Source organism: Erythrolamprus reginae, chromosome Z, assembly GCF_031021105.1.
Source record: "Erythrolamprus reginae isolate rEryReg1 chromosome Z, rEryReg1.hap1, whole genome shotgun sequence".
In the NCBI taxonomy this organism is placed as follows: domain Eukaryota; kingdom Metazoa; phylum Chordata; class Lepidosauria; order Squamata; family Dipsadidae; genus Erythrolamprus; species Erythrolamprus reginae.
This window is the reverse complement of record NC_091963.1, coordinates 136430009-136454431: the sequence shown is the minus strand read 5'-3', so window position 1 is coordinate 136454431 and position 24423 is coordinate 136430009. Positions and strand designations below refer to the sequence as shown.

The 24423-nt window shown below is 41.7% G+C and overlaps 2 protein-coding genes across 2 annotated transcripts in view; one reads left to right on the top strand and one right to left on the bottom strand.

Annotated features, from left to right (window-relative positions):
* ITGAL (integrin subunit alpha L) overlaps positions 1-3715 on the bottom strand; it is a 99943-nt gene extending 96228 nt beyond the window's left edge. Inside the window, exon 1 of the mRNA XM_070728883.1 lies at positions 3482-3715. Coding sequence (XP_070584984.1) covers positions 3482-3542 — 61 coding nt within the window. The 5' untranslated portion in view covers positions 3543-3715. The remainder of the gene's footprint in view (positions 1-3481) is intronic.
* Positions 3716-8117: 4402 nt separating this feature from the next.
* Positions 8118-24354, top strand: SEPTIN1 (septin 1). Its single transcript, XM_070767080.1, has 11 exons — positions 8118-8197; positions 8296-8386; positions 14604-14690; positions 14791-14914; positions 16604-16738; positions 17448-17565; positions 18057-18158; positions 18290-18389; positions 21153-21318; positions 22723-22807; positions 23482-24354. Exons 1-11 carry the CDS (start codon positions 8192-8194, stop codon positions 23560-23562), a joined length of 1095 nt encoding a protein of 364 aa, XP_070623181.1. The 5' UTR covers positions 8118-8191; the 3' UTR covers positions 23563-24354.
* The last annotated feature ends 69 nt before the right edge of the window (positions 24355-24423 follow it).

Below are 24423 nucleotides of genomic sequence, written 5' to 3'. Positions count from 1 at the left end.
GATTGACATTGCATGGCACTTCAAATAAGCATTACATGCCAAACTATAGAAGTATCCTTCAGGCTGCGGAGTTGATAGCAGAGTTTGATTCTATACCCAAGGAGCATTAAAAAAATAAAAACTTATTCACTCTACAATCTTAAAAAGAAATCTAACACAAGATAACATAGTTATTGACCACAAACCAGAAAATGGTTATAGATTTGATGTCAGAAGTATATTTATTTATTTTAATTATAATTAATTATTATTGATAATTAATTATGATTATTTTTTATAGTTATCCAACTCAACCAAGTCATTCTAAGCATCCTACAATACTGCTGTTACAAAATTATAAAAAATAAAAATTACTTAGTTATTCCAAACTTTACTTTTGACATCAACTTTCTTTTATGAATGAATTTGTACTGTGTCACCTAGGAGAGATGGCTGACATAAACATTTAATAAATAAGTAAATAAAATTTAACTTTGTATTTAGCAACAAACCCTACTGAAAAGGTTTCCGCAGTGGTGACCATTATTTTCTGAATGAATGAATGAAGTATCTGATGATATCTGATGAGTATCTGATAGAATAGGGGTAGGCAGGCAACTATGGCAACTTTATGACCTGTGGACTTCAGTTCCCAGAATTCCTGAGTCAGCATGCCTAGCTTGGGAATTCTGGGATTTGAAGTCCACAGGTTCCCCTACTTGCCTGCCTAGCCCTGCTATTGAAGATAATATGGCAACTCTGATTTTTGAAAAGCTGGAAGATGTGGTAGTTGCCATAGTAGCCATGAGAGTTCAGAGTTACAACAACCATGTTAAAAGTAACTCTAAAAGCTAAATCCTCTGACTGTCTTTGCCCTACTTTTTTCTCATTCATGGAATTTTCAATCAGAATTATTTTTTCAACTTCTATTGAGGCTGAAGATTGTTTTTTTTTTAAAATGGAATCAAAGTCCTCAACTTCTAACCCAAATGGAACTTGCCCATTACGGTTTGTAAGTCGTGATGTAAGTCGTAAAGTGGGTTATCACCTGACTGTCCTAATTTTATGATAATTTTTCTCAGAAGTTGTTAAGAGACCACCATGGTTAGGAGCCGGGGTGGCTCAGCAGGTAGAGTGCTGTACTGCAGGCCACTGAAGCTGGCTGTAGATCTGCAGGTCAGTGGTTCAAATCTCATCACCGGCTCAAGGTTGACTCAGCCTTCCATCCTTCCCAGGTGGGTAAAATGAGGAACCGGATTGTGGGGGCAATAGGCTGGCTCTGTTAAAAAGTGCTATTGCTAACATGCTGTTATGCCCTGAGTCTAAGGAGAAGGGCGGCATAAAAATCAATCAATAAATAAAATAAAATAAAATAAAATAAAATAAAATAAAATAAAATAAAATAAAATAAAATAAAATGAAATGAAATGAAATGAAATGAAATGAAATGAAATGAAATGAAATGAAATGAAATAAAATAAAATAATTAATAAAATATAAAATAAAATAAAATATAAAATAAAATAAAATAAACTAAAATAAAATAAAATAAAATAAACTAAACTAAAATAATAAACTAAACTAAACTAAACTAAACTAAACTAAACTAAACTAAACTAAACTAAAATAAAATAAAATAAAATAAATAAAATAAAATAAAATAAAATAAAATAAACAAACCCATTGTTTGCTATGGCGTCCTCTGTCAAAACCTGAAAATAAATTCCAGATTTCAGCAAAACATTGTAAATCATGGTCATGTGACTGCGGGATGCTGCAAATGGCTATAAATGTGGGCTGGTTGCAAGCACACAAAATTGGGGGCTGGGGGGGTGGAGACATTAACTTTGGGATGGGGTCTATTGTAAATTTGAATGACTAGTTATCTATTTTGTTCTCTGCATTGACTCACCAGTGGTAAATGTTGATGCAACATTTGGAACAGCCTTTCCACTCTGTGGATGTAAATGTTAATTGGGAGAGATTAAAGCCTACACAACACCAGAGTGGAGTAACAAAATGTGCCATTTTGTTCTCTTTGACAGGAATTGTTTTTGTGAAAACCTGTGGCAGAAGGTGCTGGAACCTCAGAAATATCCCTCGTTTTAAAATATTTAATATGGTGGCCTAATATAATGTTTGAAATAAATCTTGATAACAAGAAATGCCATGATATTTCAAGGTGGGAGCTGACAGTTTGCAGGGTAAAATAAAATAAAATAAACCTTTGCAAGGTTTTTGTTATTGTGGGGAACAATGATAGAAGAACCCTAGATGAGTTTATTTTAGTTTATTTTAATTGTTTAAATAAAGTCTATTTTTAAAATTAAAATTTTTTTTTAAAGAAGATCCCAAGGTGAATCAGATTGAGTTCCTGGAAAAAAGACAGGTTATAAATTTAGCACAGAGAGACAGTTTGATCTAGTGTAAGGCACCAGGCTAGAAATCGGGAGGCTGTGAGTTCAAATTCAGTCTTAGGCACGAAAGCCAGTTGGATCACCTTAGGTCCTCCATTCTCTCTCAGCTCAACCCATCTCACAGGGTTATTGTAGGAGGAGGAAAGTGAATTGGGTATGTTTTCCTTGAGTTTGTAAAAATAATAAAGGGTAAATGCAAATAAATCAATATATATATATATAACTAAAATAAATAACCATTCACAATAAATATCTGAAGGAAAATTAGCATAGCTACTCTACATAAAACTAATGAATGGGCAAGGAAGCGGCTACAAGGACAAACAGAAACACACCCACAAATATATATACTAATTGCACTAATTACGTTTAACATGATCAAGAGGCCCAGCAAACATTTCTCAAACTATCCAGCAAAGCATAGCTAACTGCATTTTGCAATGGCATCTTGTGCCGGTCAGCTGGCACTTCCTGTGGTTGTGAGTGTGTGCGCGCGCGATTTGTCAATGTTTTACATTTTCAACGACAACAAACCCTGCTTTTGTGGTGAAAAATCATTCATCCCGGTTCAAAATTAGAGCAGGCGAACTGTTCCTTTAGAAGTGACTTTGGCCAACTTTTCAACTTTTCTTTCTCTCTTGATATTTTTTGACAGAGAAAGCCTGCTTAACGCGAAAAGATCCATTACTCCTGAATATATAGAATAATGATAGCAACGGGTAGAATAATCTATACCAGGCTATGGATAAGCATTCTAACCACCATTTAACGGATGGTCTGAAATTGAATGATGAAATACCGCCCTTATTATCTGGAAGTGCTCAGAATCAAATCTGAGAACTTTGCATACAAGATTTGCTAAATAACAGCTCCTCCTCGAGTCTCTCTGGCTGAGTGCTCAATCAGACCTAAAAGTCAACCTTGGCAAACCTCATTTATGACTGTTTTATCACTTCCATCCCTCTCCGCCATCACCCCATCATCAACCTGTCTTTAAAAGAAAGGAAATAGCAGAGAGGACCCCAATATTTCACTCAATGTGGGGTTTACCAGACCTTCTTCCCTTGCCCACAAAACCAGCTTACCTCGCAAACTCAGTCCCAGCAGCAGGATGAACAAACCGCGTGGAAACATTAAACCAGCCATCGTGAAGTGGTGAAAAAAACAGGTGCAAGAGAGATCACTTTCCCAAGCGCATGGCCAGAAGCGCACACCAGTAGGTCGCTAATTTGATAGCCCCTTGAAGCCACCGAGTCTCAACTCCCAAAACAGAAATGGGAAGAAGTGAGGCTGAATTTCGACATCAAATAATCTTCTGCAAAGCAAGACCTGAAGAGGAGGGAAGAGTGAAAAGAAGGAGGAGAGAAAGCAGCTTCTGCAGTAGCGACATCTGACATCACCAACTTAAGTTTTAAATATCAAGAGTTACTGAGCCACCCTCAGAAAGGTGGTGCGATGCTGCACCCTGTAGCATCTGATCAGCTGAAATGGATTTAATAAAAGCTGCCCGAGAGATAGAAGGGGGGATTTCATTGAAATGAACCATGTATCTTTAAAATGCAAGAACCAGCAGTTTGGTTTGGGTCGCGAGTCGCATTTTTCCTATTTTGTAGCTTCTGAAGGACTTTAGAAAGTTTGTCAGGGCAGACAATTAAAAAAAATACCCTGATTTTCTCTCCCATACCCCCCCTGTATTTGCTTTGAGAGGCTGTGAGGAGATTTTAAAAGTCCAATTTTTATTTATATATGAGGTTTTTTTTATCGCACCTTCTGTACTTTATAAGTATTTATTTTTATTTTATTTATTTATTTATTTATTTTGTCTAATACACAATGAGGGTTTTAGTGGGTATATATCTATATACCCATAGTAAAATACATGATGAAGGTTATAGAGGAGATACTCATAGTAAAATATATCTAAGAAATAATAGAAAAGAAGGTATAATAATAGAACATATCAATGAAAGAATAGAAGAAGAAATATAGGAATAGAAGAAAGGTATAGGAGATATAGGAGAGCAATAGGACAGGGGACGGAAGGCACTCTAGTGCACTTGTACTCGCCCCTTACTGACCTCTTAGGAATCTGGATAGGTCAACCGTAGACAATCTAAGGGTAAAGTGTTGGGGGTTTGGGGATGACACTATGGAGTCCGGTAATGAGTTCCACGCTTCGACAACTCGGTTACTGAACTCAAGGCAACAAAAAACAACAACAAACCAACCTGCTCCTTCTTCCATTATTTCCTCCACAACAACTCAGCAAGATGGGTTGGGCAGAGGGACAATGATTATCTCAAAGTCACCCGGCCTAAAACAGGATTAGAACTCATCATCTCATGGATTTTATCTTAGAGCCTGAACTACTAAATCAGAGGTCAGCAACGCATGGCTATGGAGCTACATGTGTTCTTACTTTGCTGCAGCTCCCTGTTGTTCAAAATATGTGTCACAACCGCCATTGTGCGATACCCAGTGGCACACGATTTGTTGAGTTTATCGACTCCCAGTAGGCCAACCATGGATAAATAAAAGTTTCAGAAGAAAACAAGACATTTAATTCAACTACATATGCTAGTTCTGTGGTTGCTCAAAAAATAGTCAGGAAAGGTTTTGTGACTCCCGGTGCTTTCTTTTCTGTGGGAAATGGGTCCAAATGGCTCTTTGAGTACTTAAGGTTGCCGACCTCTCTACTAAACAAAACTACTTCATTTCTTTTTGTTAGCTTTAAATCACTCAAAATTTAATTTTTTGACTAGCAAATGATCAAGGAGTGTTTGAGAACCCCAATCAAGGCTTGGGGCAAACACAAGAATTGGGAGTCAAAGATTTAATCCCCTTTGTTTTAATGATCTATAGTTTTCTCCCCCTCTCTAAAGCAAAATTGGAAAATCCATATGGCCCTGGCAGATCTATTTTTGGCTTGTACAAGCCCACAAGGTCACATTGTCCTCTTCAGAGAGGAGTTATGGCAGAGTATGGACGAAGAATGGAGAGGCACACATTGCAAGATGCTTGAGGTCTAGTGTAACGTTTCCACAGTCTGTGTTGTTTTGGGGAGCCATGTCATCTGCCGGTATTCATCCACTGTGCTTCATTAGGTCCAGGGTCAACACAGCCATCTACTGGGAGATTTTGGAGCACTTCATGCTTCCATCCACCTACGAGTTTTATGGAGACGATCACTTAAAATTTCCAGCAGGACTTGGCACCTGCCCATACTGCCCAAAGCACCAAAACCTGCTTCAATGACCGTGGGGTTATTTTCCTTGATTGGCCAGCAAACTCACCTGACCTGAACCCTATAGAGGGGCATTGTCAAGAGAAAGATGAGAGACATGAGATGGAACAATGCAGAAGAGCTGAAGGCCACTATTGAAGCATCCTGGTCTTCCATAACACCCCAGCAGTGCCACAGGCTGATAGCTTCCATGCATTGAGGCAGTAATTGCTACAAAAGAGGCCCAAATGAAATACTGAGTACATATGCATGCCTATACTTTTCAGAAGTTCGATATTGTTCTCTGTACAATCCTTTTTTTATTGATCGCATGTAATATTCTAATTTTCTGAGATGGGGGATTTGGGGTTTTCATGAGCTGTACCCCATAATCATCACAATTATGACAAATCACAGCTTGAATCACCTTGCCTTGCATGTTATGAATATCTCTCATATATTTTCACATATTAAATGAACGTTTGCACGATATTATAATTTTTCGAGTTTCACCTGTATGTTATGATAGATGTTCTTTGCCCATGCTATCATTTGTCCCTTTACTGTACCCTCCATTTTATCAAATTCTAGCAGGTAATTACATAATTTGGAAAATGAAAGGAGAAGGAATCATTTATTTTTTTAAAAAAATACGAGCTTTTGAACTTTGAGGATTTGCAATGATTTTATACTGAACTCTTTAGAAGTTAGAACGGAGCTGAAAAAAAGTGACTTGTGTTTTTAACCCTTATGACCATTGCAATATCCCATGGCCATGTGATCAAAATTCAGATGTTTGAGAACCAGTTCCTTCTTCTTGAAAGAAGAAGGAATCAGTGTTTAATTTTTTAAAATAAAAGCTTCTGAAACTTTAAAGATTTGAAAGCTTTTATATCAACCCTTTTGGAAATAGAAGAAATAAATCACTTCAATCATGAGTAGTGATGGGCGAACCCAATGGTGTTCGGGTTCGGCAAGTTCGGATGAACTTTATGCAAAATTCGGCTGAACCCGAACCGAACCCGAACGGGGAATCCCAACAAGAGATTCCGTGAGTGGACCTTTGACGTCACGTATACTGGCAGGTTGCTAAGGATGCCAAGGTGATCACTTCCTGAATTCCATGGAATCCAGGAAGTGATCACCTTGGGGTCCTTAGCAATCTGCCAGTGACGTCAAGGCTCCGCCCCCGGAATCTCTTCGTGGAAGGGATTCCCCAGCTCCTTCATGTTTATTTTTACGTGAAAGGACCTCCCTTTGCTTGAAGCGCTGCTGCGGCATCCTTTCATGTAAAAATAAACATGCTTATTTTTACGTGAAAGGACTGCCCTTTGCTTGCAGCGCCGCTGTGGCGTCCTTTTTCCTAAAAATAACAATGTTTATTTTTACGTGAAGACCTCCCTTTGAAAGAGCTGGGGAATCCCTCTCACGAAGAGATTCCGGGGGCGGAGCTTTGACGTCACTGGCAGGTTGCTAAGGACACCAAGGTGATCACTTCCTGGATTCCATGGCGTCCTTAGCAACCTGCCGGTGATGTCAAAGCTCCAAATGCCGAACACGACCCCGAACTTTGCCCGAAGTTTTAAAAAAATTCGGGTTTGTGTTTGGCATACCGAACACCGCAAAATTCGATAAGGACCCAAATTGTGCGAGTTTGGTTCGCCCATCACTAATCATGAGATCATGAAAAACTATTTCTACCAGAGCGCATTTGAAGCAAGTCCATAGCCATCTCAATCTGATATCCATCTGTGGTTTGGATTATATTTTGTTTTTCCTATCTTTCTCTGGTTCTCCCTTAAATAGCTTTTAAAACATCTGTAAAATATCCACAGGGCCTTTCCCTCACTGTAGTTTAAATGATGCAGGTCAGTACAGGTAGTCCTCAATTTACAACCAATCAGTGACCATTCAAAGTTACAACAGATTTCTCCAGAGCTACTTTTTAAGTTGTAATGGCCATTGCCATCTTTGGTGCTTGGCAATCCACCTAAATTTATGACCTAATACACCATCTTTTGCAATCACATAACTGGAATTTTATAGTCTTTACTTTTGTTTCCTGGCCAAAAACGCTCATTGTCTAAAAATTGGATTTGCTTAACAACTGTGCTCTAAACTTAACCACCATGCTGTTTGCACTTAATAATCATGTCAACATCTTAACAATTGCCACGCACACACATCTTCCTAAAATTGGACGCAGTCGTGTTGTGACCTGCTTAACAATCAGCGTTGACGTGCAGCTGCAATCCTGGGCTCAATGACAGTTGTAAGCCGAGGACTGCCTGTAAGTTGTCGAAGTTGAATGTTTGTTAGGCACAAGCAGGAGAGCCAAGAGAAGCAGATACTATTTTGAGGCAAGTGTATTTTCAGATTCAGTACAAGGCAAACCCGCAGGTAGAAACTGGAGGAAATGAAAGCCAGGCAAACAACAGGAGATGTGGAGGCCTTGATGTAGATGCAAAATGGGCTTCCTGTTTCACCACCACAGGAAGTGGCGGGCAGAGGCACGAAGGTACGCACGCCCCAGACATTCCTGCCGTTGTCGCATCGCTTCAGCAAGAGACCCATGATGGTAAGAGAACCCAGAAAATATAACAAACCCCCTCAACCTTCGACGTCTTTCCTCAGAGCAGGAAATCTTGAGATTAACTTTCTTTGTCTGGCCTCCAGGATAAAGATTACGTTGGCTTCGCTACGCTGCCCACCCAGGTCCACAGGAAGACCGTGAAGAAGGGGTTTGACTTCACGCTAATGGTAGCAGGTAAGTTGCTACTACCACTAGCTTTCTCCATCAGGGGAAATGTCCAAGTCCCCACCTTAGCCCATTAACCCCGTCTGCTCTTTTCCCACGAGAGGTCCTTGCCTCTTCCGTCCGTTTTCGCTTCCTGAATTGATTTAGGCACGCTATGTTCTGGGGTGGTGCAGCATTCAAACATTAAGGGCCAGATTCAGAAAAAAGCACTCGGTACCCAGTGGGAGCACAGCTTTCCTGTGCTATTCATTGAAGGGAGCTCCTGGGACTTTCCTCCTCCTTTTTCTCCTCCTTTCAGAATTGCTGATTGTACTGTAATGTAATGTAAGATGGTGAAAATGGGTGGTGTCTTATTTTGTTTGCATCTTGTTTGGTTACGAACAGAGAGTTTTCACTTTTGAAAGAGAATGCAGTTAACATTTAGTATTCATAATTCTTAAATTTTTATAGTACTGTACTACTCTCAAGAGCACCTAGTTTATGCTGCCAGGTTCGAGAACAATCCTTCGTAAATTTTCACGGGTATATGTATGTAGATTGTTCTGAGTTCGGGTTTTGCCCTGTGTAATATTTTGCATGTTTATGCGACGTTTCGGTGAAATCACATTCACCATCATCAGGCTGAAGTTTCCAAGCTTCGTGCTGTGCAGCACGAAGCTTGGAAACTTCAGCCTGATGATGGTGAATGTGATTTCACCGAAACGTCGCATAAACATGCAAAATATTACAGCACGAAGCTTGGAAACTTCAGCCTGATGATGGTGAATGTGATTTCACCGAAACGTCGCATAAACATGCAAAATATTACACAGGGCAAAACCCGAACTCAGAACAATCTACATATATATATATATATATATATATATATATATATATATATATATATATATACACACACACACACACACACACACACACACACACACACACACACACAAGTAGTTCTCGATCTGCAACAATGGAGTGCAAACTTCCTGTTGCTAAGTGAAATATTTGTTAAGTGAATTTTACCCCATTTTACAAACTTTTTTTGCCACAGTTATAAAGTGAATCACTGTAGTTGTAAAGTTAGTATTTTTCAAATTTATTGTATTGTTTTTCAAACTTACAACAATAAAATAATTACCAATTTAAAATATCCCAATAATAGAATAAAAGCATATAAAAATCAAAACCCAACATAACAGCATACAATCTTCACACATTCATACTACTGGCCGGAGCAAAGAAATATTGCTCAACGGTCCCAGGCCTGCTGGCATAAGTGTGTTTCCAATGCTGTTTGAAAGGTGAGGAGAGTGAGGGCAGTACGAATCTCTGGGGGGGAGTTGGTTCCAGAGGATGGAGCCACAACAGAGAAGGCTCTTCCCTGTGGTCTTGCCAGTTGGCATTGCTTGGCTGATGGGATCCGCAGAAGGCTGACTCTATGTGACCTAATTGGCCGCTGGGACATGTGAGGCAGAAGACGATCCCGTAAGTAATCTGGTCCTGAGCCATGTAGGGTTTTATAGATAATAGCCAACAACCAAGCCTATTAATAGGATTGCTAAGTGAATGTGGCTTCCCCCTTGATTTTGCTTGTCAAAAAGTCGCAAAATGTGACCACTTAACTCCAGGATACTGCAATGTTCATAAATGTGAACCAATTGCCAAGTACCTGAATTTTAATCTCGTGACTATGTAGATGCTGCAATAGTCATAAACATGAAAAACAATTATAACTCCCTTTTTTCAGTGCCGTCATAACTTTGAATGGTCACTAAATGAATGATTGTAAGTCAAGGGATACCTGCATCGCTTCCTCCACTGACCCAATAGCTGAACATCATAGCCAGGATAAGGAAAAATTGAGGCTTTCTCTTATTGCATTTGGGTCATTGATTCATTTCTGCCATAAGTTACACCCTGCACCTTGATTCAGCCTTGAAGGACACCCAGCAGAGGTGGGTTCCTGCCGATTCAGACTGGTTCTATAGCATTTCCCCCCGCTCACTGAACTGGCAGAGATGGCCAACTGGACACTTGCTTGAACTGACTCTCTTGGTGGTGCCTCAGGCACTGCCATTATGTTTGTTTGTTTGTTTGTTTGTTTGTTTGTTTGTTTGTTTGGTTGGTTGGTTGGTTGGTTGGTTGGTTGTCCAATACACAATACATATTGAATAGAATAGACATGTAGTAATACTGTATATATATAAAGAAAAGGATAGAAGAAAAGATATAAAAATAGAGAAGAAGATATATGAAAGGAAGAAAAGATATATGACATAAAGGAGAGACAATTGGACAGGGGACGGAAGGCACACTAGTGCACTTATGTACTCCCCTTACTGACCTCTTAGGAACCTGGAGAGGTCAATCGTGGATAGTCTAAGGGGAAAGTGTTGGGGGTTAGGGGTTGACACTACTGAGTCCGGTAATATGCAGAAGCCGGGGTGTTGGCACTGTGCATGTGTGCGCACCCATGCGGTGCTGGAGGAAATGAACCAGCAGTGAGGTAAGTTAGAACCCACCCAATACCCAGATGTGTAGTATGTTAGATGTTTAGATGTTAGACTATGTCAGAGACTGAGTTCACACGTGTTATACATTATGTCCCTGATGACGACCCTAGGGCACATGTTCCACAGGTGGCACATGGAGCCATATCAGAGGGCATGTGACACTTTGCCTGTGTCAGGTTCAGGGTAGCTTCCTGAAACCCCAGAGTGCAAAAAACAGCAGGATGGGCAAACCAAAAGTGCGTTTTCCTAACTTCTGGTTTGCCCATTGTGCTGTTTTTTGCTCTCCGGAGCTTCAGGAAGCTACCCTGAACCTTCCGGAGTGCAAAAAACAGTACAACAGCAAACTGGAAGTATGTTTTCCAAACTTCCAGTTTGCCCATTGTGCATTTGCACTCCAGAGATTCGGGAAGCTTCCGTGAACCCTCCGGAGTGCAAAAAACAGCACAATGGGCAAACTGGAAATGTGTTTTCCTGAGGATCTTAAGTCTTTAGCAGACTCACTAGAAAACTGTTTTCTGTTGAGTTTGTCTATGCCACTGTTTCCCAACCTTGGCAACTTGAAGATATCTGGACTTCAATTCCCAGAATTTCTGTATTTCTGAATTCTGGAATTCTGGGAGTTGAAGTCCAAATATCTTCAAGTTGCCATGGTTGGGAAACATTGCCCTATGCCACCTGTGGCTATTTCTCGAGAAATAGAGGTACCAAGGGCCATAGAACCACCATCACTCATAGGCGACCAAAATGGCCACCAAGACTCTGTCCAATTGGAGATGGACAATACTCCACTTAAACAGGATTCTCCAGGAACATTGCAGTGGCCCATCAGAATCCATGGGCCTCAGTATCTCAAAGACTATGAATATTGAACAGACTGAGGGTAGAACTATCCTGGGGGCAGGAGAGGTATAATGCAGGGGCAGGTTCCTCCTGCGGCTGCTACCAGTACCAATGTTCCCTGTAATTTTTTTTCGGGGTGGGCGGAAAAGTATAGCGTGGCGGCATAGAAGCATAAATAAATAAATAAATAAATAAATAAATAAATAAATAAATAAATAAATAAATAAATAAATAAATAATCCCTTCTTTTTTATTAAAAGAAATTAATAATAAAACAAAACAAAACTCTATTACTATTAAAACTAAAACAACCAGCAAATCCAAAAACATAACTATTAATAAAAACAGGTGAGGGCTGGGGTTTTTTTTCTCTGTTATTATTTAAGTGCTTTTACCATATGCTTTAAATCAAGAGTCACTTCTCTCTCTGTTTCTCTCTCTTTCCTGTCATTCTCTGCCTCAATAATTTTCTCATTTCTCTTTTTTCTCCCCTTTATTCTATCATTTCTCTCTCCCTCTTCCTTCCACTCCTCTCTCTCTCTTGCTTTCTTCCTCTGTCTCACTCTCTCTCGCTCTTCCTTCCTCTCCTCTCTCTCTCTCTCTTTCTTTCTTGCTCTCTCTCATTCTCTCTCTTCCTTCCTATCTTTTTCTCTCTCTTTCTCTCTCTCTCCCTTCCTTTCTTTCCTTCTCTCTTCCTTCCACTTTTTACTCTCTCTCTTTTCCTTCCTTCCCCCCTCTTTCTCCCTCTCTCCCTTTATATTTATCTCTTCCTCCCTTCCTCTCTTCCTCTCTTTCTCTCTCCCTCTCATTCACTTTTCTCTCCCTTCCTTCCTTCCCTCACTCCCTCCTTCTTTCCTCTCCACTTCTCTTTCCCTCCCTCTCTTTCCCTTCTTTCTCTCCACATCTTCGGTGGGCAGCCGGCTTTGCTGACCACCACCAGGCTCAAGCCAGCTGCCCGGGAAAGCCCTGTGCCGGCCAGGAAAGCCGGCTTTCCGGGAAAGCAGCGCGCTTTTCAAATGCGCTGCTTTCCCTCAACTCTTTCCTGGGCGGGGGGGGGGGAGGAGGCCACTTCCCCCCCCCAGAAAAGAGGTGCAGGAAAGCAGCGTGTCTGAAAGGCGCGCTGCTTTCCTGGAAAGCCGGCTTTCCTGGCCGGCACAGGGCTTTCCCGCCGCTCCCTCCCGAAAACACAACAGAGGTCCAGGATGACAGGCAGGGCGAAGCGGGGTGGAGCAACGGGAGGCTCAAGCTGGTGGCGGCAGACCTCCGTTGTGTTTTCGGCTGGGGGGGGGCAGGGAGGACCTTCCTGACTCCCTCACTCAGCGCTTCGCCCAGGATGACAGGCAGGGCAAAGCTGCGTGGATCAACGGGAGGCTCAAGCAGGCAGCCTCTGCACTTTTCTTTCAGTGGAGGAGGAGGAGAAGGGGCAGATAGGGCAGGTGGGAGGCAGCGCCGAGAGGCCAGGTGCGCAAGGGGGCCGGAGGCACGGTGGGGAGGCAGGGGCAGCCGCGGTTCCCTTTCCTTCTACTGCCAGCCCCCCCCGCCCCGCGGGCTGGCAGGGGGATGGGGAGTGTGCGCCCATGGAAAAGGGTGCGCGGGTGGGTATTTTGGGGTGCGCGCTTGCGCACGCGCACAGCTTAGTGAACACTGACCAGTACCCTGCGCACGCAGCTTTAGGTGCCTTCCATCTGCGCAGATGCATCCCAGCAAGATTTTGCTTCTGTGCATGTGCAAGAAGCAAGATCTTGTGAGGGGATCCACGAAATGTAAGATTTTGTGATTTTTTCCCCCCCTTCTGCACATGCAGAATCTCATGTGCGTGTGCATTCCCCTCGTGAAATTTTGCTTCCTGAGCATGTGCAGAAGCAAAATCTCACTGGGATGCACGCATGCACACGGAAGACACCCAAAGCTGCGTGCAAAGCTCAACATTTGCTCCCAGTGCAGCACCATTTATTGTTCTGGTAGCAACCCAATACTGGTATAATGTATTCAATATACTGTATTTTTTGAAGTATAAGATGCACCATAGTATAAGTCGCACCTTAGTTTTTGGGGAACAAAATAGGAAAAAGAATCTGCTTACCAGGTATCAATCTAGCTAGTGTCCTTAGTCTGGTCACTGCAGCACATTATTTTATCCCCTGGTTAAGGGCTTTAAAAAACTTTATTAGGGGAGAGTAACAACGAAAGAGCTTGCAAGCCAGCAAGACCTGGGAACGTCATTAGCACCTGGAAAGACACATTCGGAGTAAGTAGATCAATAGAAAAATACCTTGCAAAGAGCTTGGAAAACATTCTTCACAGAGAGTAACAATGAAAGAGCTTGCAAGCCAGTAAAGCTGAGAACATTGTTAGCCCTTGGTTAGGGCTGGAGATAAACTTTTTAGGGGAAAGTTAGAGCAATGAAAAAAAAAACCCTGCAAAGACTTGGGGCTTGGAAAATATTCTTTGCAGAGAGTAACAATGAAAGAACCTGCAAGGTAAGAGCTGGAAAGATTGTTAGCACTTAGTTAGGGCTGGGAAAGAAAAGCTTTGAAAAAGCTACATTCAGAGTATAAGATGGCCCTGAATTTTAAACTTCTTTTAGGAAGGAAAAAGGTGCATCTTATACTCTGAAAAATACAGTATATAGTTTTGTTAAACCTTGCTAAAGTGAAACTAACTTTTAGATGACTCTAACTTTGAACTCCCGAAACTTAGAAAATTCATATTTGGGCAGGCTTTTTCTAGTATTATGATTGGCCCTGTGGGCCCAGAGTATAAATTACAGGGATTTGCCTGCAGTTCCAGTTTTCAGTCAATAAATGTTGTTGTATCTATCGCCTGCTGTTTCTTGCCTGCTGAAGCCCACTACACCATACAAACTTTCTGCATTCGTTCTGTAGGAGAATCTGGCCTGGGAAAATCCACTCTCATCAACAGCCTTTTCTTGACCGATATCTATAAGGACCGAGTGATCCCAGATGCACAAGGTGAGAGCAGAACTGAAGGTTTTGGGAAGAGGGGCCTGGAGGGGTCACCTGGTTAGGAGGCCTCAGTGTTGGTCCTGCTTTCCTGTTTTCTGCTTCACAGCCAGGATCCCCCAGACTCTGGAAATTGTCAAACATGCAGTAGATATTGAGGAACAAGGAGTGAAGGTCAAGCTGACAGTCATTGATACTCCAGGACTTGGGGATGCAATAGACAATACGGAGTGGTAAGAGGCACCTAGAGAATAACAGAGTGGGAGGGCCTATATTAATTATTATTTGCATCAATCAATCAATCAGAACAGGGTTCTTGGAGGTCTTCTAGTCCAACCCCTGGCTCAAGCAGGAGAAACTATACCAGTGATGGTGAACCTTTTCTAGTTCACATGCTAAAAGGGATGTATGTGGGTGTGCTAGCATGCATGCACGTGCCCACAGCACTTCCCACACATCCGTACCCCATGCGCTGCCTCCCGCGCAGGTGCGCAGGGCTTTCTGAAGCATGGTAGGCAGTGGCAGGTTCATACCAGTGTGGTCCAGAGTGCCTCACCAGTAGGAACCCACTGGTGCAATTTTCAGCTATCTCCATGTCAGAATAATAATAATAATAATAATAATAATAATAATAATAAATAATTATTTATTAGATTTGTAGGCCGCCCCTCTCCGAAGACTCGGGGCGGCTCACAACAACGATAAAAATAATATTATAATGGCACAAATCTAATATTAAAAAAACTAAAAATCCTATCATAATTAAAAACCGAACAGCACATAGATACCAAACATAAATTATAATAAGCCTGGGGGAAAGATGTCTCAAATCCCCCATGCCTGGCAGTATAGGTGGGTCTTAAGTAGTTTACGGAAGACAAGGAGGGTGGGAGCAGTTCTAATCTCCAGGGGGAGTTGATTCCACAGGGCCGGGGCCGCCACAGAGAAGGCTCTTCCCCTGGGGCCCGCTAGATGACATTGTTTAGTCGACGGGACCTGGAGAAGGCCAACTCTGTGGGACCTTATTGGCCGCTGAGATTCGTGCGGTAGCAGGCGGTTCCGGAGGTACTCTGGTCCAATGCCATGTAGGGCTTAAAGGTCATGACCAACACTTTGAATTCAATTTTATTTATTTAATTCTTTTTGCCACAGTTGTTAAGTAAAACACAGTAGTTGTTAAGAGAACCATGTGGTCATTAAGTGAATCCAGCTTCTCCCATTGACTGTGAGAAGATGGGCCAGGAAGGATGCAAATGATGATCACGTGACCCTGGGATGCTGCAAACATCATAAATACAAGATGGTTGCCAAGGGCCCAATTTTTGATCATGTGACTATGGAGATGATGTAATAGCCATAAGTATGGGGACAGGTTGCAAGTGACTTTTTTTCAGTGTTGTTATAGTTTTAAAGAATCACCACATCAATCGTTGTCAGTCAATGAGTACATAGTTCAGAGACTGAAGCGAGTACAGGAAAGAAAGAGAATTAAAGTAACTCTGATTCAATTTTGTTTCGTAGAAAATGTGAGGAAAAATTTAGATAGAAACTTTTCAGATTCTCTTATTTTATCATCCCCAGTGATAAAGTCACATTCTAGAAATGCTTAAAAAAACAACTGACATTTCAAATTTATTTATGTATTTATTTATTTGTGCTTGTTTGTTTGTTTTAATCCTGCTTTTATTATGTTTATAAATAACTAATGCGGCTAACATATCCAATGCACCTTCCTTGTCCTATTTTCTCTGTGACGACAATCCTGTGAGGTGGGTTGGGCTGAGAAACAGGGACAGGCCCAAAGTCACCCAGCTGACTTCCATGGCTAAGGCAAGACTAGAACTCACAGCCTCCTGCTCTCTATCCTGGTGACTTAAGCTTTAGACCAAACTGGTTCTCTTTCTCTCTCTTTTATCCTACAGCTGGAAACCAATTGCCGATTACATTGATGGCCAGTTTGAACAGTATTTTCGGGATGAGAGTGGCCTTGACCGCAAGAATATTCAGGATGGCCGAGTTCATTGCTGCCTCTACGTCCTCTCGCCTTTTGGACACGGGTATGATCAATGAAGGGGTACCAATTTTATTACTACCACACTGTGGGCTTGGCTTGTGCAGGAGGCCCTGCATTTTCTTTCAACATCTTTCAGTGCAAATTGGGTGCTCTGGGGTGGAGCTCCATTTTCACTACCCCATTGCGTTACCCCCACCCACCCCCGTCCAGTCACACGTCTTGGGTACATCCACGCCGGCCTTTGTATCTTGTACCGGTAGGAAAAAGTAAGTGGAGCCCTTTGCTGTGACAGGGGTGTCATCCCAGCTGCATCATGTGTCACAAAGGCAAAAACCGTTGCAATATGGGGAAGAGCCTTCTCTGTGGCGGCCCCAGCCCTCTGGAACCAACTCCCCCCAGAGATTAGAATAGCCCCCACCCTCCTTGCCTTTCGTAAGCTTCTCAAAACCCACCTCTGCCGTCAGGCATGGGGAAACTAAGATAATCTTTCCCCCTAGGCTTCTACAATTTATGCATGGTATGTTTGTATGTATGATTGGTTTTATAACAAGTTTTTTTAGCTGTTTTTAGTATTGGATTTTTACATTCTGTTTTTGTCACTGTTGTTAGCCGCCCCGAGTCCACGGAGAGGGGCGGCATACAAATCCAATAAATAAATAAATACATCATGTGATATTATTAAGTTTGACACCCGTGTTCTAGGATGTTTTCCAAGGGCAGTCAGACATCTGGCTCCTCCCCTTTTGCTACAGGCTCCGCCCCCTGGATGTAGAATTCCTCCGAGCCGTCCATGACAAAGTCAACATTCTGCCTGTGATTGGAAAAGCGGATTGCTTGACACCGAAAGAAGTGCAACTCAAGAAAGAAAAGGTGCCTGCAAGGAAAAAATTCTTATTTTTTATTATTATGAGGAAATGCAGACCTCTTTTGCCTGTATTATAGATAGTCCTTGATTTACAACCACAGTTGGTGGTTGATATGAGTGTTGGGCCCTGTTTTATGACGTTTTCTGCCATGGATGTTAAGCAAGTTACTGCAGTTGTTAAGCGAATCATTAAGCAAATCTGGCTCCCCCCACTGAGTTTGCTTGTTACAAATGCCAATCACACCACTCAGGAATACTGCAACTGTCATAAAGGCACACTGATTGCCAAGCACCCAAATTCTGATCATGTGCCCTTGGAAGTGCTAAGTGTCATAATATTGGCTTTCTCTAGAATGATATTTTTTTTTTAAAAAATCCCTATTAGGATTTCCTTGTGGTCTCCCATCCAGCTTCTAGTCATGCCTGATTCTACACCAGCACTAAATTCTCGCGATCCTTTCCGTAGTTACATTTCAAGGCTGTTTTAAAATTACAGATTCGGCAGGAGCTAGAAGCCAACAGCATCTGCCTTTATGAATTTCCTGAGTGTGACTCCGATGAAGATGAAGCTTTCAAAGCTCAGGATGCTGAGATGAAGGTGAGAGGTGAAAGCATTGGATGCGGGCCTGGGGAATTCTGGGAGTTGAAGTCCACACCTCTTCATGTGGCTAAAGTCTAGCACTGGATTAGTTAAAGCAGCCAAGGATCTAATTAGCGTTTTCCCTGCAGAGAAGCATCCCTTTTGCTGTCGTTGGATCTAGCCATGTGGTCAGAGAGTTAAAGGGCAAAGGATTTCGGGGAAGAGAGTATCCATGGGGAACGGTGGAAGGTAAATATTTTAAAGATTTCTTAAAACCTTTTAAAGAGTTGATGATGTTGGTCCATTGTGTTCGTGGAAGACCTTGACATCTAATGGGTTGTGGGCTGTACATGATGGGTCCACAGGTGCCTGGTAAGGTCTATATGGTCACAAAATAATAATAATAATAATAATAATAATAATAATAATAATAATAATAATAATAATAATAATTTATTAGATTTGTATGCCGTCCCTCTCCAAAGACTCGGGGCGGCTCACAACAGTAATAAAAACAGTATACAATGGAACAAATCTAATAATAAAAATTATATAAAAAACCCCAACTGTTAAAAGCCATACAACACATACATACCAAACATGAAATATAAACAGCCTGGGGGAGATGTCTTACTTCCCCCATGCCTGGTGATACAGGTGGGTCTTGAGTAACCTGTGAAAGACAAGGAGGGTGGGGGCTGTTTTAATCTCCAGGGGGAGTTGATTCCAGAGGGCCGGAGCCACCACAGAGAAGGCTCTTCCCCTGGGGCCCGCCAAACGACATTGTTTGGTCGACGGGACCCGGAGAAGGCCAACTTTGTGGGACCTTATTGGCCGCTGGGATAATTGTTCTGTGACTTCCTTAAACTCCGGAACATGTTGAATGTTCCGCCACATGTTGGCCAGACATGTATGGGCACCATTGTCACAACATTTGCAGCCCTGGCTCTGCAGAGTGCTCACTTCTCTTCTGCTATGAATGTACTTCTGGCCTCAGATGTGTGGCAGTCTTGGTAGATCGACATGTGCCATGTTGGTTGAACTTGTGCCAGGGTTTCCCAGAAGGTGGTGTCATTATTGAGGGACTTGAAGGAGGCTTTCGATGTGTCTTTGGTTTTTTTTTGTTTTGAATTTTCAAAAGTTTTACGGGCAAACATAAAAACAAAAGCAATGAGATAAATACATATAACAAAAGGAAAAAAATTAAAAGATAAAGAAACAAACACAAAACAATACAGTACCAATAATGCGAATAACATAAAAAGAAAGAAAAACTAACAATATTAACTACTTATCAGTAATATTCGCTTCTTTAACATCAATGTATCAATTATACATTCATCGTTGCAACCTTTTATGAAATACCTCGTCACAATTTTATTGTTTTTAAGTTTATAATTTTTTTCTCTTTTCAAGACGTATTTATAGTTTCTCCCATATAATGTATATTTCTTTCCTTTGTTCATTTCGCAGTTCTAAGGTAGGTTTGCTCATTTCTGTGCATTCCAGTGGTTTATTGCATTACTATTATAGTGCATTACTATTGTTTCAGAGGGCGTGTGTTCATTTGTCCGCCTTTGTGCAATTGCTAGTCGGGCAGCTGTTATTATATGTATAGTTAAGTAGTATTGGGCTTTTGAATGTTTTTCTCTTATTATTCCCAATAAGTATGTTTCCAGTTTTAATTCCAATTGATAGTCTAATATTTCTTTTATCCAGGTTTGAAACATAGTCCAAAATTTCTTGTCCACCAAAGGTGGCAGTACATTCCGTATTTTTTTTTTACACTTCCAGAAATTGGGTCTAAGTTTGGATAAATTTTTGCAAGTCTTGCTGGGGCATAACGCGCCAATGTGTCTTTGTAACGCTTCCTTTGTCCCCTGTGTGATCTCTTTCCTTTAGAAAAGGAGGAGCTGTTTAGGGATGCAGTGGTCTGGTATCTTAGCATCATGGCCTGCCCAGCATGTCTGGGCTTTCACCAGCAGGGTGTGAATTGATGCCAGGCCTGCTCTGGGGAGGACCTCAATGTCTGGCACCTTAACCTGCCACCGGATCCTCAGAATTCTGCAGAGGCAGGTTGTGTGGAAATGGTTCAATTGCCTAGCACAGTGTTTTTCAACCAGTGTGTCACAGCACACTAGTGTGCTGCGAGACATGGTCAGGTGTGCCGCGAAGAAGGAAGCTCAGGTTCCGGTCTCGCAACTTTTTGCTGAGAGAGAGTGAGAGAGAGAGAGAGAGAGAAAGCAAGAGAAAGAAAAGAGAGAAAGCAAGAGTGAAAGAAAAAGAAAGCAAGAGAGAGAGCGAAAGAGAGAGAAAAGAAAGCAAGAGAGAAAGAAAGCAAGAGAGAGAGAGAGAGGAGAGGAAGGGAGAGAGAGAAATGAGAGAAAAAAGGGGAGGAAAAAAGAGAAATGAGAAAATGATTGAGACAGAGAATGTGAGGAAAGAGAGAGAAACAAAAGAGAGAGAGAAGTGACTCTTGATTTAAAGCATATGATAAAAAGCACCCAAAGAATAAGAGAGAGAAAAACCCCCCAGCCCTCACCTGTTTTTGGAAATGGTTCAAGAGTATGTATACACACACAGAGAGAGAGAGAAGGGGGAGGAGACAGGGATGGAAAAAGAGAGAAGAGTGTCTTAGGGTATCATTTTGTGTCATTTTGGTTGATGGTGTGCCCCAGGATTTTGTAAATGTAAAAAAATGTGCTGCGGCTCAAAAAGGTTGAAAATCACTGGCCTAGCATGTCTCCTGTATACAGTCCAAGGCTCACTGGCATACAACAGGGTAGTTAGCACTACTGCTCAGTAGACTCTGAGCTTTGTTGCAAGGCTTATTCCACGATGGTCCCACACATTGGTCATTAGTCCACCAAATGCAGAGCTTGCCTTGGCGATTCTGCAGTTGACGTCAATGTTAATTGTCACTTCACAGGAAAGGGTGCTGCCAAGAGTTACGTGGGCAGCAGAGGGCGCTGTGCCGCGGGACGGTACTGATTTCATTTTCTCTTCCCCTAGTGGAGAACGCTGCTCACTGTGACTTCCTTAAACTTCGGAACATGTTGATTCAAACTCATATGCAGGACCTGAAGGATGTGACCCATGAGGTTCATTACGAAAATTACCGCGCACAGTACCTTCAGAGTCTCACCAGACCTGGGGCTCGCGATCGCAGCAGCCGCGCGTAAGTCCGCTTTACGATTTTGGAAAATGAGAATTTAGCTAATAGAACTCAGACAAGGAAGTCAAGAATGAATCAAGGGATTGGCTGGGATTCTATGGGGAACTATGGCCATCGGCTGGGGAATTCTAGGAGTCCACCCACCTTAAAAGTTGCCAAATCTGAAAAACACCAATTTAAACACAGGTAGTCCTCGATTTCCGGCCACAATTAATGTTGTTAAGTGAGGATTTGTTCAGTTTTGTTCCATTTTACAACATTTCTTGCCATGGTTGTTAAGTGAATCACTGCAGTTGATAAGTTAGTAACCTGCTTTTTAAGTGAGTTTTTTCCCCATTGACTTTGCTTGTCAGGAGGTCACAAAAAAAGAGGATCACGTAACCCTGGAATGCTGCAACAGTTGTAAATATGAGTCAGTTGTCAAGCATCTGAACTTTGATCACATGATCATGGGGATACTACAAAGGTTGTAACTCAAGGTTCGACTACTGCAATGCTCTCTATGTTGGGCTACCTTTGAAGAGTGCTTAGAAACTACAAATCGTGCAAAATGCAGCCGCGTGAGAAGTTTCTTTAAACTCAACGGTCTGCACTGGCTACCGATTGGTTTCCAGACACAATTCAAAATGTTGGTAATGACCTATAACGCCGTACATGGCATCCGACTAGATTACTTGTGGGACCATCTTCTGCCGTTTGAATCCCAGTGACTGGCCGGGTCCCAGAGTCAGCCTCCTCCAGGTCCCGTCAACTAGACAATGCTACTTGGCACGGCCTAGGGGTAGGGCCTTCTCTGTGGGGGGGCCCAGCCCTCTAGAATTGGCTCCCCCCAGAGATTCGTACTGCCCCCACCCTTCTCGCCTTCACAAGAGTCTTAGGTCTCATACTATTAGATCTTAGCCCCATGACCGACGAATGTTATGTGTGATTGTTGTTTGAATGGGTATGATTGATTTTTTTAAAAACAAAATTGGGGATTTTAGATTAATTTATCTAGTTTTAATTAATTGGATTTATCTATTGTATTTCACTGCTTCCTTTAATATGTTGTAAGCTGCCCCGAATACTCGGAGAGGGGCGGCATATAAATCCAATAAATAAATAAACAAACAAACTGAAAAACAGTCATAAGTTGCTTTTTTCAATGCTGTTGCAACTTTGAATGGTCACTAAATGAACCGTTGCAAGTCGGAGACTACCTGTAAAGCATAAATAAGCAAATCATAGATACATACCCTGTTTTCTTTAAAATAAGACATCCCGATAATAAGCCCAATCAGGCTTTTGAGTATATGACAATAAGGACGTTTATTTCAGGGTTCAAAAAAATATGACAGGGTCTTATTTTTGGGGAGACACAGTAGTAAGAATGTGACCCAGTGAAATTTAAAACTCCTGTTTTTCTAGGAAACTGTCACGCCAGAGTGCCACTGATTTGCCTGTCCTGCCGATGTCTGACACGGAGAAATTAATTCGCGAGAAGGACGAAGAGGTAAGTCACAAAGAGCAACAGAGCCATTGTGCAAATTTTTGCACTTCCCTGAACCACTGAATCTTCCAACTATGCAAGTGATGAGTTGAAGGCAAAGGGGAATTGATGGACCTCTGCAACATTCCATCACATTTTTCCTGCTTGATTTCCATCTACATTTTATTTACTGACCCCTCGCATCCGGGACATAAACTGTTTCAACTCCTACCCAGAACACATCGCTACAGAGCACTGCACACCAAGACAACTAGACACAAGAACAGGTTTTTCCCGAACGCCATCACTCTGCTAAACAAATAATTCCCTGGATTTGATATTATATGTTATCTTGCTTCTCCTAATAAGTCTACGGAGAGGGGCGGCATACAAATCTAATAAATAATATTAATATTAATAATATTAATAATATTAATAATATTAATAATAAACAAATAATTTCCCCAACACTGTCAATCTATTAACTAAGTCTAGAAGATAAATGTATTTTCTAATTGCCAGCCACAGAGAGGGAAAATGCAGGTTCCTGCCCTCTTAGTAAGGCTAGGTACAGTTTGGATGATAGCCTTTGCCCAGGGCAACCCATCAATTTTTCAATCCAAACCTCAGCTGCTCTTTCCTAATAGTCTAAGGCTGCACTGTGAGCACAAATTTCATTTTTCCATTGCTTTCCCCAGCTCCGTCGGATGCAGGAAATGTTACGGAAAATGCAGGAGCAGATGCTACAGAACAAGGGAGAACAATGCGACAGCTTGTGAAAGAAGCTTTCCCCAAGAATCAGAGATATCCACGAAAGGAGAATACACCCATCCCCAGCTGAAATCTGGGTCAGAGAAACCCACCAGCTTTGGAAAAATGGCCAGGTTAGCTCTGGCAAATGAACTCTGCACTTGGAGAAGTGGAAAAGGGAATTATTTCTAAGTCCCGGAGTCTGCGGAGAGGGGCGGCATACAAATCTAAATAAACATAAACATTTCTCACTTGCCAGTATACTAGTGCTTTAATGATAATTCAAAACTCTCCAATAAAATGCAATTTTGGGATCTGTGCCAAACCTGGAATTTTTAATGCAGTTATTCTTTCCCAGTTTTTTTTCTTTGTGATTGAGTCTTGTCCAAATCAAACACAGGTAATCCTCGCCTTATGAGGCCAAGATATCTGTTGCTAAGTGGGACATTTCTTAAATGACATTTGCCCTTTCTTGCCACAGTTGTTAAGTGAATCTGGCCTCCCCACTGATTTTGCTTGGCAGAAGAACGCAAAGTCACATAATGCTGGGTCTTCAATCAATATAAACACAAGTAACTTTCGCAAGTTACTCAAGACCCACCTATATCGCAAGGCATGGAGGGAACTAAGACATCTCCCCCAGGCTTTTTATATTTCATGTTTGGTGTGTATGTGCTGTATGGTTTTTAATTATTGGGGTTTTTATATATTTTTATTATTAGATTTGTCCCATTGTTATACTATTTTTATGACTGTTGTGAGCCGCCCCGAGTCTTCGGAGAGTGGCGGCATACAAATCTAATAAATTATTATTATTATTATTAAGCCAATTGTCAATTTTGATCACGTGACTATGGGGATGCTGCAATGGTCATAAATGTGAAAAGTTT